The sequence below is a fragment of the Drosophila tropicalis genome, unplaced genomic scaffold (genome assembly GCF_018151085.1).
Source record: "Drosophila tropicalis isolate 14030-0801.00 unplaced genomic scaffold, ASM1815108v1 contig_878, whole genome shotgun sequence".
NCBI classification, from domain to species: Eukaryota; Metazoa; Arthropoda; class Insecta; order Diptera; family Drosophilidae; genus Drosophila; species Drosophila tropicalis.
The window spans coordinates 4,447,420-4,466,365 of NW_027173374.1; the positions used below are offsets into that span (position 1 = coordinate 4,447,420).

Here is an 18,946-nt window from a genome sequence, read left to right on the forward strand (position 1 = left end):
TGATCTCCATCTCCATCATCGTAATCGTCATCAGTGGGAAGCAGACACATTTTAGGCATTTGCAAATCAACGAAAAGAGGAGATTGGAGCATAGTTCTGCACATGAATGAAATCATATGCGCTGTTACTTATGCATGTGCGACAGAGCGGGATAGATAGAGAGAGAGTGAGAAAGAGAGAGTGGCGATGTGGTTGGGAGGGAAGGCAAATCAACTGTGTACATAATAGAGATTAGTTTTGGAGGGGGAGAAAGGAGAGATACAGATATCGGAAGGGCTGCCTTAATATAATGTCTGCCTGCCAGCATTTGCTCTCTATCACTGTGTGTGTGTGTCTGCATTTCTCTCCAAAATGGTCAGTCAAATGTCCAAACTGGGGCTTAGAGTCCACTACTACTCAACGAAATTAGAAATGCCATTGGCTTGGGGTTGATTGGTCGATGGACAGAATGGACAATGGTCACTGGTGATGGTGGTTGAGGGACGTTCACTCCACTGCCAAACATCAATAATAATTTCATTTCATAAATTGTAATCAGAGGCGAGGCAAACAAGAGTCATACTTTGATTGAGCTCTTAATTGCACTGCCACATTAATCCTTGAGCCGCTACCCCCTACTCCTTGGCCACTATCCCTCCTCGTTGCCATCATCACCGTTTTGTTGGCCATTTTCATTAGATGAAGTGGCTCCACCACCCCCTCCTTAAAAACTACGACAAATAAACAATCTCTTGGATTAAACATTTTAGCCCTGATAGTAAGTAGTAACTTTTTCTCTGTTAAAGGATGAGCAGACCACAATTAATAAATGTCGACTCTATATGAAATTTATCTATTCAGGTCCTTAAAAACATTCTCAACAATATCAATCGATTAAAATATAAAGGAGTCTTAATTGTGGACAATTTCCTCTTCTAAGAAGTCTTTTTGTAATTAAATCCTTCAAATTCAAACAAGGTGCCAAAATATCTTAATAATGGTAATGGCCAAAGACAAAGAACAAAACCCTGAGAAAGAGCCATGAGTAAAATTTGTGTCTGCGTCTGTGTTTTTCCTTTAAATTTCCAATTTAAGCAATCACTTCCGATTGCTTGTTTATGTTGGAAAATAAATATGGTTATTTTGAGAACGTTTTTGGTCTAAAGAGAAGTCAAGCTAAACAAAATATATATGAGTATACGGTATACAGGATTAGCTTAATATAGGGAAAATCCTACGTGCAATCTGAAAAACACGTGGAAAAGTCAAAAAGTCCGGCTTATGGCCAAACGCAATTAGCGTTAATTACATTGGACAACAACAGCAGCGGCAGCAGCAGCACCAGCAACACAACACATTGGCAACAACAACAACGACGACGTCGACGAGTTGCCGTAACGACAACAGCTTCTCACAGTTATTTGCCGTTAGGTCGTATCCTGGCAGGACTGTTCACACACACATACACACACACACGCACACACAATACCTTTCACTAGATTGCGGCCACTTGAAGTTTAATTTAATTTTTTTCTTGCGGCTGCCACAAACGTCGCTTACTTCAAGTGACTGCGTCCTGGGATTGGTTGGTACTGGGCCTTGTGGGTTGGGTTGTAGAGTGTGGGTGGCATAGTTTCGAACATCATCATTATCGTCGTCGTCATCATCATCCTTGATATCATCGACGTTCGTCAAAAACTTTTGCCGCACACAACTCGCGATGATTGATGGTGCGTAATTTGGAAAATTAGAAGCACACAGAACGACAACTTCCTAAAAAGGGGTGGCTCCAGTTTCTCTCTCGATAGCAATTTTTTCTCGTTTTCCGTTCTTGTTTTATTTTTTTTTTTTTTTATCATTTTTTTGGACGATTGCTAATGTTGTTGGCACAACAAGGTGTGTCCTGACCTGGTAGCAAGCAGCGGGCTAACCGAACCGTTTGCCGCGTGTCCTGAACGTCGTTCAACGATTGGGAAGAGACGAGACGAGACGATACGGACGCGTGTCCTGACGCTCTACAAAGTTGCGCGTGGTTATTAGAAAACAATTTAATTAAATATTCACTTGAACACAAAAAAAGCCATGAAATAGTCCCTCCCCTCCTCCTTCTATACCACTTTCCCATCGTCATCAGTTCGCTTGTACATTGCCCATCAATATTAAACGATGTTGGTTGTTGTCCATTTAGAGCGCATTGTTGTTGTCGTTGTCCTCGCTGAGCCGTGATGTAATGTGAGAAACTTTACCAAAAAAGTAATGGGGGGACCACGCACACACACACACCAAACTTATATATGCATGTGTGGGATAACCAAGTCGCTAGGGAGCGTCTTTGATCTATTTTAGGTTGGGCAGGGAAACCCAGTTGTCTAGACAAAAAGAAAATTAAAAGGAAAAGTTTTCACTGAAAGATAAATTAGAAATAGGAACCTTGAATTACCAAAAATATAACTTAAATTAGTTATTAATTTAAAAAATAAACTCAATTGAGGTGTTAAAGGCTTCTTTAAGAGTTTGAGAATACAAGTTCCATACTGAATAACAAGTTCAGCACCTTTTTGGTTGGCATTAACCCGCAGTTTAACCAGAAAAGAGTCATCACAACTACCTTCACCACCTCCTTGTCCTCCTGCACCTACCTCCGCTAAAACTGACTGAAAAGTCATTGCAGGACAATGGCAAAGTCGTTTGCATGTCCTAATTGCATCAGCAACGCTTCCCTTGGTCTAAATACATATGTACATATCTATCTATCTATTGCCACGCGTTCAATGTGTCTCACCTGCAATTAAACTGTCACATTAGGAACACGCATTCGTCCAAGTATCAACGACCCATTCTACACTGATGTATGCAATGCGATGACGCTGCCCAAAAACCAATTCGAACTACATCAGAACTAAAGCAAACCATCACCATAGTCGGGGAAGGAAGGCCAAAAGAGAGGGAGAGAGTGTGGGTCACGTGTCGAGTTGCTACCAAAAAAAGGAAAACTTTGGCCAGACTTTCCACCAGCCCAAAAAGTTTTGCTTAGGGATTAACAACAGCTCACACAGCGAGGGAGAGTAAACGTCAGTCAGTCACGGGGGGGGGTGAATGGTGAATGTGTTCTTGGTGGTTTCTATACTTACATACATATGCCCCGTTCTCATTGCCATTCCCATTCCCATTCTCATTGTGTATATGTTTACAGTTACATTCTATGACCCCGGCCAAGCCAACTAAATGAAAGCAAATCTCCGCATTAATTTCTAGCGAATTTGTTTTGATGCCGTGATAAGCCGTATACAACCGGCTACAACGTCATCATCCTCCACTCCGCTCGCTGAGCTCAGCTCAGCTCAGCTGGAAGGCGAACAAAAATAAAAAGCGTTTGCCATTTGGGTGGCTGTTTCTCCTGTCGATGCCAATACCTTCTTTCTCTCAGTTGATCCGCTGAGCTGGCCCATTTTGATTTCTGTCAATAGCCCGGCGGGTTGCCACTTGAGCGACTGAAACTGAATTTTGCAGTACGCCCTCAGCACATCAATATGTATGTGGGTGTGCACACACACACACACACAGAGGCACAACGCTTTGCATTACAATTTCCTAACGGCACACCCCACCACAAACGCCCACGGCTTGGTATAGTTATTAACCTCATATTACACTGAACAACCCGACTTAGGGGGACTTTTTATAGTCATTTTTATCAATGATTTTTCATATAAACAAAATATAGAGATTGTATACGGAATTTTTGATTCAAGGACACAATACTCATGCTCCTTCTCTTTATCTTTATCTATTTTCGTAGTAAATATCATAAATGTTCTTTGATTTCTTCTATAAATTATAATTAATCATTATATTACATATTCAGTTTATAAAGCTATCGATCTTGTCGACAAAGAACATTTTTTTTTCTTCTTTATCTAGTATAATCGGGTTTCAACGTAATAAGAGTAAAATACGTCTTAAATCCTTGTATATTTAGGTAAAAATTTGTTTCTAAATACCATAATTTGGGCACCAAAACTGTAAGAAGACAGAGTTTCAAGAGCTTCTCAGTCTATAAAGAACTAATAAACAAATATAAATGTAAGGCTAAAGTGCAATCAAATTAACATTCTATTTGCATGCGCTAAAGGGTTAAATTTAAGCTTTGTTGACTAGTGTACATTGGCTGGCAGCGAAATATGTAATTAGAGTAGTTGTGGTTATGACTGCGACGAGCCCCTGACGATGACGATGATGATGATGATGGGGACACCAATGGGAATGATGATGATGAGTTGCACTTGTCGTTAAGTATTACAACTCAGCCTGGGAATCTTTTAGCCATGTTAATGTCGTCCTGCCACTTGTATAAGCCGCGTGCTCTGCACGTGCATTGCTTTTGATAATGATCTCACATGCGATTGTCATCAAACATATTTCTGGTTTGAATGGAGAATGTGTCTTTTTTCCATTGTATATAGCTTTGCCCATCAATTGTGCTAGTGTGTATGGCTAAATTATTTATTGTCAACAATTGAACATTTATATATGCCTCCGATATTTATGTATAAGAATTGTGTCTGTGTCTCAATGTCAAGATTAATCGCCAGCTGTGCGATGATGATGATGAGGTTGGCAGACAGGTAAGAGATCAGCCAACCAGCCAGCCAGTCAGTCACTGAGTCAGTCAGGGAGTCAGTCAGTTAGTCAGCTTCTATATAACAATGAAATATTGTACATACATACCTTTATTGCAAAGAGAGAAGAAAACAAAAAAAAAACGTTCAAGTTCGGCAGCTTGTCAAGTGGCACTTGTCGTCAGTTGAACGTCACGGCGGCCACTTTGTCAATTCAAGTGAAATTTTTATTAATTTCGTCTTTAAACTGCAGCCCCATCACACACACACACACACACACACAATCTCACACACATTTTTCTCTTGTTATTATATATTGAACTAAATGTTCTCATCATCAATGGGAGAAACCAGTTTGGTATTAGTTTCTGTTTAATGCTAACAAATTGCATGCAATTCATCAGCAACTTCAATTTCAGTTACCTTTTTCATTCGAAAACCAAAAAAAAAACATCCCAAAATAAAAATCTAAAGTGTAAGTATATCTCAACTCAACGTTGGCGGTGCCTTTGTATGGTGGATAGTATCTCAGCCTCAGTCCAGAAGGTATCCTTAGTTAAGTGTCTTCTTGCTGGACTGTTGGCCATCTCGTCTCCTCTCGTCTTTGTTGCCAATTGACAGTTGTAAATGTTTGTTGTAAATTGTGCTTTAAAGGTGCTAATAGAGTGCCACCGCCGTGCGCATTTTCCCAAGTTGTTTTTTATTCTTTCTTGTTTTTGATTGAGTTGCCCAACCGAAGATGAAAAGAACAAAATCAATGAACTCTGTTTGGTAGATTTTTATGATGCTTTCGAACATTCAAAGGCCGCTTGGCATCTCTTTGATTTCGCACCGACCAAAAGTCTGATAAAACATCGACAAAAAACAAAAACAAGGAGAAGACAAAACACCAAGTGAATCACAAGATTCACTCAAAGTGTCATTCTGTGTGGCAAGTTAATGTTGTTGCAGTAGCTGAAAGCTAGCAAAAGTGCAAATTATTTATGATCACCCATGTTTGTTTATCCATTTAATTAATATGACTACCACAAGATAGTGTAAGTCTTTGTGGATTCTGCAAAATATTTCAATGACTTGGAATTATCTATGTGTATATTTTGTATATCTCTTCTGATATGGCAATATCAGAAGTTGGAAGAGAGTCATAATGATTTGCAGCTTAGGAGGCTAATTGAAAGTGCTTTTCCATTTCTAAACACTAGTGGAAAACAATCTGATAAGATATTGAAAAGATTCGTAATCGGAAATACCAAGAGCAGTGAGTAAGATATGAATGGATTAAATGTTTTTTAGATTTCTAAAGATATATACATAGGACATGAAGGAATCTAGAATACATTGTCGCAAGTCTCCGATTAAAAATTAAGATTTTCGGTTTAGGAAATTAAGTAATTTTCGAGGGGAGTATTTAAAAATTTATCAAAATTCTTTTTTGATGTGAAATCAAGCGGAAAACTTCAGACGTCTTCTTGTTGACGTATAAAAAAAACATGAAAAGAGATAAAATAACTGGCGTGCGTAGCAAATTGTTTTCTTTTTTATTTGCAATGCAAAACTTTCATTAACTTAATAAATTTTCATTTCAATAGTATGTAAATTTTCATAAAATTTGGTCAAGTTTTTTATATATTGATTGAAGCACACACATATTTCAAATTTATGTTTTTGCTATGTATTTGTCCAAAGTCATTGACTTTCAGTGCTTTGACTTTGGTGCAACGAAGTGTAACAGTTGAAGGCAGGGATAACAAATATGGACACACACACACACAGACACTATCAAACTGCTGTCAAATAAAACATAAATTTCATATTGCACCAAAAATATAATAATTTTTAGTGTTTTTAGTGGTTTTTTTATTCTCCTCCTTGTTTTTTGGCCATTATTAAATTAACGTTTCGTGGCTTGTTTGCTGTGTCATTGCCGAGAAAACGGCAAAAAGGAGCTGGGCATTGAGCTGGTTATTGAAGTTGGTCGTTCGTCCGTTATGCGTCGAAGGATGTTACGACGACAGCTACTCCGGTTTCGACACCGACTCTGACTCCAACTCTCACTTCGACCATGTGACTGTGACTCGGGCTAACAAGGGTGCCGCATGTCCAGTTGAAATGCCAATGACTTGCCATTTTCAATGACACTTGGCACGTCAGTGTGTTGGGCCTTGGCACCAACTGAGACCCTTTCTGAAATCGTCATGCGTATGCCCAACTAACAAAGAGAAACAGGAGAAGCATAAACCAGAACCAGATGCATATAGACCCAATAAATATCCAATAATTCCTTATCAAAATTAAGCAATGTGGACCACACAGGGAGTGAGGGTACGAGGCAGAGGCACTGCACCTTGCACTTTTAATGTCGCACTACATTTAACAAAAAACAACTCGAAAAGCGTTCTTATCAGACGAAAGGAGGCAACAGCACCTCAGGCTGGCCTGCTCCGGCAAAGCGGCAATGATGACTTTTACAAAATGATGAAGATAAACCCTGAAGTTTTTTTCCCTTTGCTTTTTGGAGCCTTTTGTGGTTGTGTGCGTGTGTGTGTGTGTGTGTGTGTCGGGGGCTGCTGTTGGGCTTGTTGGCTGCGCACGCATCGTCATGTAAGCGCCACTTATGTCACTTGTGCCGTTGATGTAGAGATGGAGCCTCCACTCACACACAATATGCAACTCCGGCTTCAGCTTCATCTACAGCTCCAGTTTCTATGCTGCTGGTAGTGCTGCTGCTGGTGGTTTTGTTGGTGGTGCTACTTCATAGTGTGCCTTTGATGGGATTAACACAAACGGCCAACACATCTCAAGCATTTAAAGCTGTGTGCCAGTTTATCTGGCTGGAGTATTTCTTTTTACACAGTCATCACCCATGATCAACTCTGAATCCGAATCTTACTCGGTCTTTGTCTCTGTCTCTGACTTCAACTGAGCACTGCGCTCTTGAAATTCTCCCAAAAGTCTGCAGCTCTTCAGCTCTTCTTTTGGGGCTTCATCTCTTAGCATGCCCTGTCTGTCTGTGCGTTGGCTCAAGAGCTAATTTTCATGTCAGGCCAGTCAAAACTTTATGAATGATAGCCACAAAAATGCAAAAAAAAAAAGAATAAAGAAAAACATACAAAATAAAAACCGGTATATAAAACAAAATAAAAACACCAAAGTTGAGAGTGAATGAGAGATAGAGAGAGAGAGAGAGAGAGATAACAAATACATACAATTTTATTTAAAATTTATTTATATTTATATTTAACATTGCCAGGCAATAGTAGTAGCCTTATAAATTAGTTAGGGCCTCATCGTATCGTAACGTATCGCCACTGGTCATTGTTTTCGGAAGTAATTAAGGCCCAATCGGCCAGGCAGCGTGTAAATAAAACTTCAATCATATTTGCTTAGGCGTTTCGACACTCGAAAAAATCACATCGCATTGCGATAAGGCCCCCAAAAGTGGCCACCTCCTAGTTGGGGTGCTGATAGTGTTTTGAGCTTGTAAATCAATAACTACCGAAATATAAAGCTTAGAGACTGACGCCTTTACCCCCATCCCCGACACGCTGCAGCAATCAATATCGTTCTGGTAATGGTGTGACATATTCTTCTGGTCTACAACAATTAATTGAATTGTTTATATCAGAAGGCAGCAGTGCTGTGACGCCTCTTGCCCCACCTCCTCCACCCCCTCCTCTTCCTCAACAACATGTGTAGATACAAATGTATCTCGGTGTGAACACGGCCACTCAATAACGATAACAACATAAACTCTATGTACCCCAGGTTTTCTATACATGAATGTATATAAATAATTTTTTTGACAATTTGACAGCAGTTTTTTTTTGTTGTTGGCTTCGAATCGTCATAGAATAGTCTTTGGTTGGGTTAGATAAAATAAAAAAAAAGCCAACAACAACATACGTACATATCTAGTGGGTAGGTAGGTAGCCAGGCAGGCAGTCAGTCAGTCAGACGGTAGTCTTATTGTCGCCGCACATGTACATTTGTATATCCATAGCTGGAAAGTTAATTTTTCAGGCAACGAATAAATAATTAGCAGACATGTGCTAAGTTCCATGAGTACAGCCAAAGATCTGAAGAACACACACACACACACACACTCGCACAACAAAATACAATGTTCGAAAAAGAAATGTAGAAATAAATTCTTTCGCATGATCAATTTGAGCATCAACAGAACAGAGATTGTGAAGGCTCACTGAATGAGCACTATTTTCTGTTATTGTTGTTAATATTTTTCCCCCTAAAACTAGTTTTTGACTTTTTTTAAGGGGGTTCAAATACCGGTTCTTTAAACATATCATTTCATTAAAATTAATTGGTTTGATTAGACACATTTTAGCTCGCAATTCATTAGAATTTGTTGTTCAATCATGTTTCTCTTTTTTTGGCATAAATAAAAATCGTCAGAAAATTCCTTCCAATATCCATGCGACTCGTCCTCTTCCGTTTGACTTTGACCCCAAAAGAAAAATGCAATTTAATTTTCAAGTAAATTTTAATTTCCTTTATTATGTATTTATTGTAATTCATAAGCAAAGATTGACCCCAATTTTCGTTAATGTGAATGAGTGTGTAATTTTTTAATTAAAAAATCCAAGAAAACCGAAAGAAAATAATAACGTTGTCTTTATGCCGAAAATCAGGTCGCCAGGGTCTTATTAGCGTTGCTTTGCTGTGTTTGCACAAAGATAAAAATGGGAAAACTTTATAGCCCGACCGCAGCGAATAGATAAAAAGTCGAAATAATAAAGCAAGAAACCAAAAAAAAAAAAAAAAAAAAAACTGCGACTAGGCTGTGATTTATGCGATATCTGTGTCAGAGGTGCTGATGAGGAGTGGGGGTGGTTGTGGGGGTGGAAAGGATGGTGGTGGAGAAGGCGTAGTTAGCTAGCTGGTCTCTGATAAGGCACGCACCCAAAATGCGCTATCAAAAACTACTCAGTTACAGGCAACTATATATATACATATAGAAGAGCGAGCGAATGTAAAAAGAAATGCAATTGTGAATCACAATCTCGACGACGATGAAGAAGTTTTGATAAGACTAGACACTGCCAGTCTACGTTAAGGGGATCACATGTGAAAGTAAGAAAAAGGAAAATCTCAACGTAAACACAGCAGAAAATCGTAGGTAGACCAAGACAGAGAGTGTGAGAGAGCGAGAGATGTGTCTAAAGGTAAAGGTATGCGATATACGATGAGTACGCGTGCAAACATTCGCCAGATAAATTGTGAAACGGAAATGAAACACCTACGCAAATAATGCAATGCGATGCGTAGACACAGGCGCAAATAAACAACATCCTAATTTAGATAAGAGCCGCCCAGGCGGAGTAACATTTTTATGGCTCGAAAAGGAGAGAGAGAGGGAGAAAGGGAGAAAAAAAGAAAGTAACCGCCGCTCGAACGGCGACTCGTCCTCTTTAAACCAAATGCGTTCTAATTAATGCGCGAGTGCAGCATCATCTCTTCTCACCCAGGCCGTGCCATGTCCTAGTCTAGGCACTGCTCTAATTTTTTGTTGTTCGTGGAGAATGTTGATAATGATGATGATGATGCTGCTCGGTCCGAGTTCATGGCATTGTCTGTACTTGGTGGTCGGGCCGGCCATAAAATTGGCATTGTTGTGTAAAGTAAACACGCGGGCAATGCGGTCGTAAAACAAAAGACACTTTTATGGTTACGCTCATTACGGCACACGCAACAGATACACAAACATCTCACCTACATACGAGTATACCTATAGCTATGGCATTTACATCCAACATCACAAAAGAAACCATCCAACTGACTGAATTAAAGCAATTCGACGCACAAAGAACCACTAAAGTGTCCCCTCACGTTCATAATGAATCTCTCTGCTCAAAAGAAGGAATCTCACCTAAGAAAACTTACTTAGATCTCAAATAAGAAAGTCAAGCAAATAAAATCCTTGTCATAAATCGTATAAATCAGAATTTATAATTTAATTTTGGTCTAATCAAATAATACTTAAAAAATGACAACAAATGTTGGTTTTTTTTTTTTAATTACAATGATTAAACAAGTCTATCTAATCGAATTTCTTACTTGTAATAGCCGTTTCCTCTTAAGTTTAGTTATGGTGTATGGTTTCTCTTGCGAATTTAAGCATATATTTCGTCCTTGTTGTTTCTTTTTCTTAAACCAAAATATATTTTGGAGGAGATCAAAGTGTATGTAATTGTAAATTTAAGAGAGATCAACTAGTTTAGTTATTAGATTATAAGAAATATCTGATTTTCTGAAGTCTCTATACAGAAAACACTTGAGTAATTTTTATCATTAACTGCAATTGCTGAGCTTAAGTCATGCGATTTGAATTCCTCGGCTGGTTGAGTAAACTTCATTTAGATTATATGGTCATAACGCACATTCTTGGAATTCTTTGTAATATTTATATTTCTCTCTCTCTTTCAACATTCGTTTCTCCGAATCAATATCGACGCGTGTTTTCGATTTAATAATGTTAACATTAAAGTAAACTTCATAAATGGGCTTCTTGACTGCGATTTTGTTTGTTTCCGATATTAGAACATGGGTTCAGCATCTGTTATATTTATTTGTTGTTGTTAATTTATGAAATTTGCCAAATAATTAAATAATCACTAATGAGCCTCGATAATTGGGTTAAGCCTGAACATTGCCAATTTTTACGTACCCAGGCCAAAAAAAAAAAACAAAAAACAAAACCAAAAAGTATTTTAATTTGTGTGAAAATGTTGTACAAACAATGAAATACATGCAGAGCCCATAAATAATAATAACAATAAATATAAATATTATAAATATACATATATAGTAGACAGTAGATATATGTATATACGTGTGTATTGAGTGTTTGATGACGCTACAGATACAACCACAGGCCGTCTGCATATCGACGTCATCTAACTGTGAAATGTTGGTCAAATATATATCATAGATATTGGTATTGTAAAGTCATGGAACTGACGCGCATGCGTCAAAACAAAAAATGTTTTAAAACAAACACCAAATGAGCAACATTTTTAAAGTAATATCAACAGCAAAAAGAAGTAAAGCAAATATTTTTCATAAATATATATACGTATGTAGATATTTATTTGTCTGTCGTCTATATCCAGAGGCCGCCACTGTGTGGGCTCTTGTGTCAACAATTGAAAATAATTAAAAACTTTGAATGTGATTTGCAATGAACACACACACACACACACACAAACACCACACATACTAGCACACCCAGATCTGTTTCCTATACACCGAATTGAAATCGGTATCCAAATCGTTAAGCGACCCGACCCCGACCTACAGTGGCGCGCTTTAAAGGCAAATAAATAAATAGATAAATGACTAAAAAGTAAATAAATATACATTTATGTACATATATTTTTTTGACTGCTGGCTTTAATATTTGCTCTAACAACGACGACGTCACAAACACGATATACTATATAAAGACTGAATGCCTGACTGTCTGCTATGCTGACCCTCCATCCCCCCAATTCTTCACCCCTTTGAAGATCAACAAACCGTTTTAATTAGCCCCCGCCAATCCACTTCAATTGTCTGTGAAGCAAAATGCTCTACATCATAAAATTATATATATTTTTTAAATATTTAAGCTCATTATTAGAGGGTGCACACACATCTTTTTGTTATGCATAAAGATAGGTACATAGAGATAATGATCTACTTGTATCTCTTATGATGATGATGTGTGTGTGTGTGTATAGATACACACACGCGCTTTGAAATAATATTTGCATGCCAAATTATTTATGCCTTTGAGGCAGTCTCAAGCGAAATAAAGATTGACAGTAATAATCCGAAAAATAAAGATATCAACTAACTGAATATATTCGGTGTGGTGTATAAAGAAACTTTCTAAAGAAGGTCGAAATTGACGCAGTGCTAGCAAAGGCAGCGGAAAGAAAATGCTATTTTTATTTGTTTTGAATATCACACAAAACAGAAACAGAATTTGCAAAAATCCAAAACAAACAAATGTACAAATCTTCAATGTTGTTCCGAATTCGGTTTACCTTCAAGATTTTGAATATGAATACTCTTATTTTTATGTATTTTTATCCATGTATGTACCTACATACATACATATTTATGTACATAGCATACATTTATAATTTCATCTTTTTTCATCTTTGTCTTGTAAGCCCCTTAAATCCTTAAGGGGATATTTAAACTGAATCTTTTAAGCAAGCTGAACAACTTAGATATATTAATACAAATTTGATTCTAAGAAGCTACTTTTGGATGGACCAATTAACAAAATGTTGTTGGTATGGGGAAAAGAATAGATCGATTCAACTTTTACTCCCTTTTTTGATAATTTGCTGTCTTCTTTAGTTGCCTTTTACATTCTCTTTTACTTTCTTTTTACATAAGTTATCTCTTTTATCTCATAGTTCCTTTGCTGTTCTATATTTATTGTCTTTTTGCATTAACAGAAAATTTCTCATGGACTCTTCAACAATTTTTATCAGTTATCAGTGGCTGCTTTTTGTAGCTAACAAGGAAAATGTAAGGAATTATTAAGTCTGTGTGGCTGTTGCTATCTAAATCGTTGAATAATCTTTTTCCAAATCTCATAAATATGCGACGTTTTTCACTATCGTTAACATTGTCGCCAGACAAATTTGAGTAGTAATTCGTCAATAATCCACCAAAGTCTCATTTAGTTGAATCAAGATATTAAGTAGAAACCTTGCCACTCTATCAAATGTTAACTATAGTTAAGACCAATTTCTGTGTTGGACATACTTTGACTATCACTATCACTCACTCACACAGACTCACACGCACACTGACTCACACTCATGCACATGCACATTTGTTGGTTAGACATGCGCCATTATATAGACTATGAAAACGTAAAATGCTATGAATCTGGGAATTTCCGCACATTTTTCATAATTTCAGGTAGCCTCAATTAATTGAGTCGGGAAAGTTCATTGAGAACACACACACACACATACACAGACACATGCACTTGGTCAGACGAAAGGGTTAAATCGTTTTCAATGGTTAATGAAAAGCGAGGAAATGCACCAAACACAGTCACACAGACACAGACACACACACACACTAACAACAATTTACTGCTAGTTTTTACAACCGAAATGCGTTTTATCCGTGATTGGTGGTCATAAAACTGGACAGCTCTTGGTCCTGCTATATGGGTATGAGTTTCAGTTGTATTTGTCTGTATGTGTGTACCAGGAAGTACATACGCGTGTAGATTTTCATTTCATTTTCCTTTTTGCCACTTTTCTCATATGTAAGCATCAATGAATTAAACTTCCAGGTAGAAAGAAGAGGCCATCGGAATTGGGTCACTTTCGCAATGACTTGCCAAAAACAACAACAACAACAACAGCAATAAAAATGAAATATTGTATATACATATACATATGTAAGTACATATATATGAAAAAGATGAGATGCGTCTGTTGTCCGACGTCTGACAGGCTGACTGCTGTTGGGTGCTCTAGCTGGTTGCTGGTTTCTGCTGCTGCTGTTCGCGTAGCCTCGCCACGAATGTGAATGAGCATGAATGAGTGTGACATTGGCATACCTTAACCTCAAATGTGCAAGCTTTCGAAAGAAAAAAAAACACACACACAAAAAACAAAAACCACGCACACCCACCCAGAGACACACACACATGCAGAGAGAAATGAAAAGAAAGAAGGCAAAAAAACAGAAGAAAATATTATACATTTAACGTCTTCTTTGGCAGGCTGAGAGGGTATTCCATTTCTGGTTTTTCTCTTTCTCTCTCTCTCTGAGTATTTTTTTTGAAATTTTTTTGGATGTGTCTCCTGGCTCCAAGTTCTGGCTGTGGCAGTGTAAGCGGGAGCGAGCGATTATTGATCGCATTAGAGAAAATCGTTAACTGTAACATGGCGTCGCTCAGACAGAACGAACGGTATTAGGCGATAGCAGCAGCTGCTAACACACTCACTCACACACACACAGAGAGACAGAGATATCAGTTACTCGGTTAGAGGGCGTCGCTTGTTGGTTTTTAAGCCCCGCCCAATAAATTGTTGTCTTGGCAACCGGGCGGCTCTGCTGCTGCTGGTCTGGCTCTGTTGATACAAGAGTTGTCGGGGCCAACTACGCTTGCGCTAGGTCCCTCATTGTGTACGTAAGAGAGTTCGCTCCTGTCATTGGTAAAGGCACACACAGATAGACACACAAACATACACGATGATGATGGTGGTGAGTGATGGTAGTGGTGGTGTTGGTGGTGGCGGTGGTTCTGTGATGTGTGTGTGAGTGAGTGCGTTGGATAAGAGGAAAAGAGCGAGAGTGAGAGAGAGAGAGAAAGAGCGACGTCGCTGTCAACGTCGCTGTCGCCTGGCACTTGAGCGCGGCTCGAACAATATTTGTTGGCAGCAAGCGCAAGCCAAATAGTAGACAAGCATTCCCCTCTGCAAACAGTCACATTCAAGAGCTCAAGCCAAAGAGACACTCGAGCGGACCAGCCACAGCATACACCAGGCCAGTGTACCCAGTACCCAGTACCCAGTACCAGTACCAGTACCAGTTACCAGACTCCGACTCCGTATCAGACTCAGACTCCCAGATACAGCAGGTCTACATCTATAGCCTCAGCTTCAGTGGCCAAAAGCCAGCCAAACAATACACGTTCGTGCGTCGGTTCGTATTGCGGCGCGCCAAAAAGTAAAAAACACAAAGAAGAAAAATAACCAAAAACCCAATTCAACTTTATACATATTTGCCACGTTATTTTATTGCCAAATTTACTTAAGGCATCAAGCGGGGCGCACACAAATAAATTAATCACGACAAGTGCACAAACAACAATAACAAAACGTAAAGATCCAAAACAAAAAGCGGAATACGTCACATTTAGAACTAAAGTTGGCCAAGAAATATTAGTTGAAGGAGTAGAAGAAGTGCAGTGCAAAATGAATACGTGTTCAACTGATGCAATGTGTTATTGAGTGAAAATCCATATAATTGGATTTGAATGAAATAAACTAATACAAACGAAAATCCCCCAAAACCAATCCCTCACGCAGTCCCCAACGAAATTCCACTTAGTTTTCAATTCATTTAATTTCGTTAACGCGTTCCCGTAACGCGTGTGATTTCTCTTTACATCGAACGCGTTCGGAAAAGCCGGCAACATAACGGCGCAACTATTGAATAGCTTCCTGAAGGGTAGCCCCCACCAGACCACCATTGATATCATGCAGAAGCTCTATGCAGAGCCGCCGCCCAGCTCTGCACCGGTGAGCATGGCTAGTGCCTCCAGTGGCGGACCAGGCGGTGGAGGTGTACCGCCAACTAGCAATAATAACAATCCGAATCCCACCACAAATGGCGGCAGCATGAGTCCTCTGGCCCGCTCGGCATACACAATGAACAGCATGGGCTTGCCGGTGGGAGGCATGTCCTCGGTATCACCACAAGCGGCCGCCACATTTGGATCCAGTGTCTTGGATTCGGCAGCAGCTGTGGCCAGCATGGGTGGCAGCATGGGAGCAGCGGCGGCCATGAATTCCATGGGCGGCAATTGTATGACTCCTAGTTCAATGAGCTATGCCAGCATGGGATCACCATTGGGCAATATGAGTGCCAATTGTATGGCAATGTCGGCGGCCAGCATGTCGGCGGCCGCAATGGGTGGTTCATATGGCTCCATGCCACCGGGCTCACGGGAAATGGAAACCGGTTCACCCAATTCACTGGGCAGATCGCGTGTGGACAAGCCGACCACATATCGGCGGAGTTATACACATGCCAAGCCACCATATAGCTACATTTCCCTCATCACCATGGCCATACAGAATAATCCGACGCGCATGCTAACATTGTCGGAGATCTATCAGTTCATTATGGATCTGTTTCCGTTTTATAGACAAAATCAACAGCGCTGGCAAAATTCCATTAGGCATTCGCTGAGCTTCAACGATTGCTTTGTCAAGATTCCACGCACACCCGATAAGCCTGGCAAGGGCTCATTCTGGACACTGCATCCGGATTCGGGTAATATGTTTGAGAACGGTTGCTATTTGCGTCGCCAGAAGCGTTTCAAGGACGAGAAGAAGGAGGCCATTAGACAACTGCACAAGAGTCCGTCGCACAGCAGCCTGGAGGCCACGAGTCCGGGCAAAAAGGATCACGAGGATTCCCATCACATGCATCACAGTCATCATCACATTAGCCGTTTGGATCATCATCAGCACCACAAGGATCCGAGTGGAGCGGCCGGCATAACCGGTGTGAATGTATTGAGTGCAGCCCATACCAAGGATGCTGAAGCATTGGCCATGTTGCATGCCAATGCAGAACTTTGTCTGGGACAGCAGCCCCAACACGTGGCCACCCACCATCATCATCAGCATCACCAGTTGCAGCAGGAAGAGCTGTCGGCCATGATGGCCAATAGGTGCCATCCGTCGCTAATCAGTGATTACCACTCGTCAATGCATCCCCTGAAACAGGAACCATCCGGCTATACACCCTCCAGTCATCCGTTCTCAATAAATCGCCTGCTGCCCACAGAGTCCAAGGCGGACATTAAGATGTACGATATGAGCCAATATGCCGGTTACAATGCACTCAGTCCGCTGACTAACTCACATGCTGCCTTAGGCCAGGACTCGTATTATCAGAGTCTCGGTTATCATGCGCCCGCCGGTACCACGAGCTTGTGACATCACCAGTACCCATTGGCTTAAGGGCGCGCGGAGCAGATGCTGCGCTCGCAGCAGCAGCACCACCAGCAGCAGCAGCAGCAACAGCAGCAACAACAACAGCAGCAACAGCAACAGCAGCAGCAGCAGCAGGCGGCGCAGCAACTGGCATCCGCTACAAATTCAGCCACATCAGCAGCAACAGCAGCAGCAACAGCCGCAGCCAAAACTAGCAGCAAGCAATCATCGGTGGCGGCAGTAGCCGCAGCCGCCGCAGTTGTCAATTACTCCCAAAAGTTGCAACAGCAGCAACAACAACAGCAGCAACAGCAACAACAGCAGCAGCAGCAACAGCAGCAACAGCAACAGCTGCTGCATAGCCAGCTAGCGGCCGAACTGCAGGAGGATTCCTCGAACATCACCAGCGACCTTAGCGAAGAGCAACTGCAGCATCAGGCAGCCGCCCACCAGCAGCAATACAATAACTATCAGCAATATGCCGCTGCCGCCAGCTATCGCAATTGGAATCACAGTCTCACCTTCAATGGAGCCGCCGCTCTACAGAATCTACTGTAGCCCCAGCTCTGTTGGACAAGTGGCGGCTTTGTTTGCCATCCGCCAATTAGCGATGAGCGGTGAGACTGCCGCTGGCCATTAGCACATCCTTTTGACCGTGATGGATGCGGCAAGCAGCTTGATGTGAGTATGTAGGCCGGCTCGACTCCTCTGACAACACACACTCTCACACACACACACACACACTTGTATATAGACCTTTACACTAGATACAACTTCAAAATCCAACTCCAAGCACTTGCTTTAGTCTTGCGCCTTTTTCTCCGTTCGTTTTTCTCTTTCGCAATGAAAAAATCCAAAAAAAGTGATGTAGTCGTAAGTGCAGTAAATTGCAGCAAAATATTTCTGTTGACATTTTTTATGTTTTTTTTTTTTTGTTGTAACGCTTAAAAAAAAAAAAAAAAAAAACCACAACAATTCCGTGCCATTTGTTTTTTCGCCTAGACGAAGCAATACCAACAATCAAAGCGGTTAAAAATACACAAAAAGAAAACTAAATAAAAACAAAACGATTTAATGTTACAACATTTTAAATGTTGCACACGAAAAAAACAAAACAACCTTTTATCCAAAGGCAATCGAATTCGAATCGCAAAAGATCAAAAACCAAAAAAAAAAAAAACTTACAAAAAAGACCCAAAAAATATGAGAAAAATCTTTAACAAGAATCTTCAAATTTGGCCATAAAATATTTTATGCCGAATTGTTCTCAATTTCGATTCGTAGATTTCCGTGTTTTTTTAATCAAATGTAATTTCTGTTTAGTTAAAAAATGGAAATTCTGATTGATTCTTAATCTTCTTAGTCAAGTTTTTCACTTTTTAGTGCAAACCATTTCCATCGTTAATCGAAACTTTAGTTAGATTATTTAAATAAAGTTCTTTTCGATTATAGTTTCTTGCGGTTTATTACGAATCCGAAATTGGGAATAATTCAGTTAATTCATATACATGTATTTTTATAATTTGCATTTTGTGTTGTTTTTTATTTTATTTTATAAATTTAATTTCTTTTTCATTTTGTTGTTGTTGTACCAACGAATTCTTTAGACTTAGGCATATTGTAAATAATCTATAA

General features: G+C 39.8%; 1 protein-coding gene across 1 annotated transcript; it reads left to right on the forward strand.

Moving 5' to 3' along the window:
• The first annotated feature begins 15,039 nt into the window (after nt 1-15,039).
• On the forward strand, nt 15,040-18,531 carry fkh (fork head). Its single transcript, XM_068301109.1, is given in 1 exon segment — nt 15,040-18,531. A coding segment is annotated over 1 exon segment (2,025 nt). The 5' UTR covers nt 15,040-15,844; the 3' UTR covers nt 17,870-18,531.
• Nucleotides 18,532-18,946: the final 415 nt, after the last annotated feature.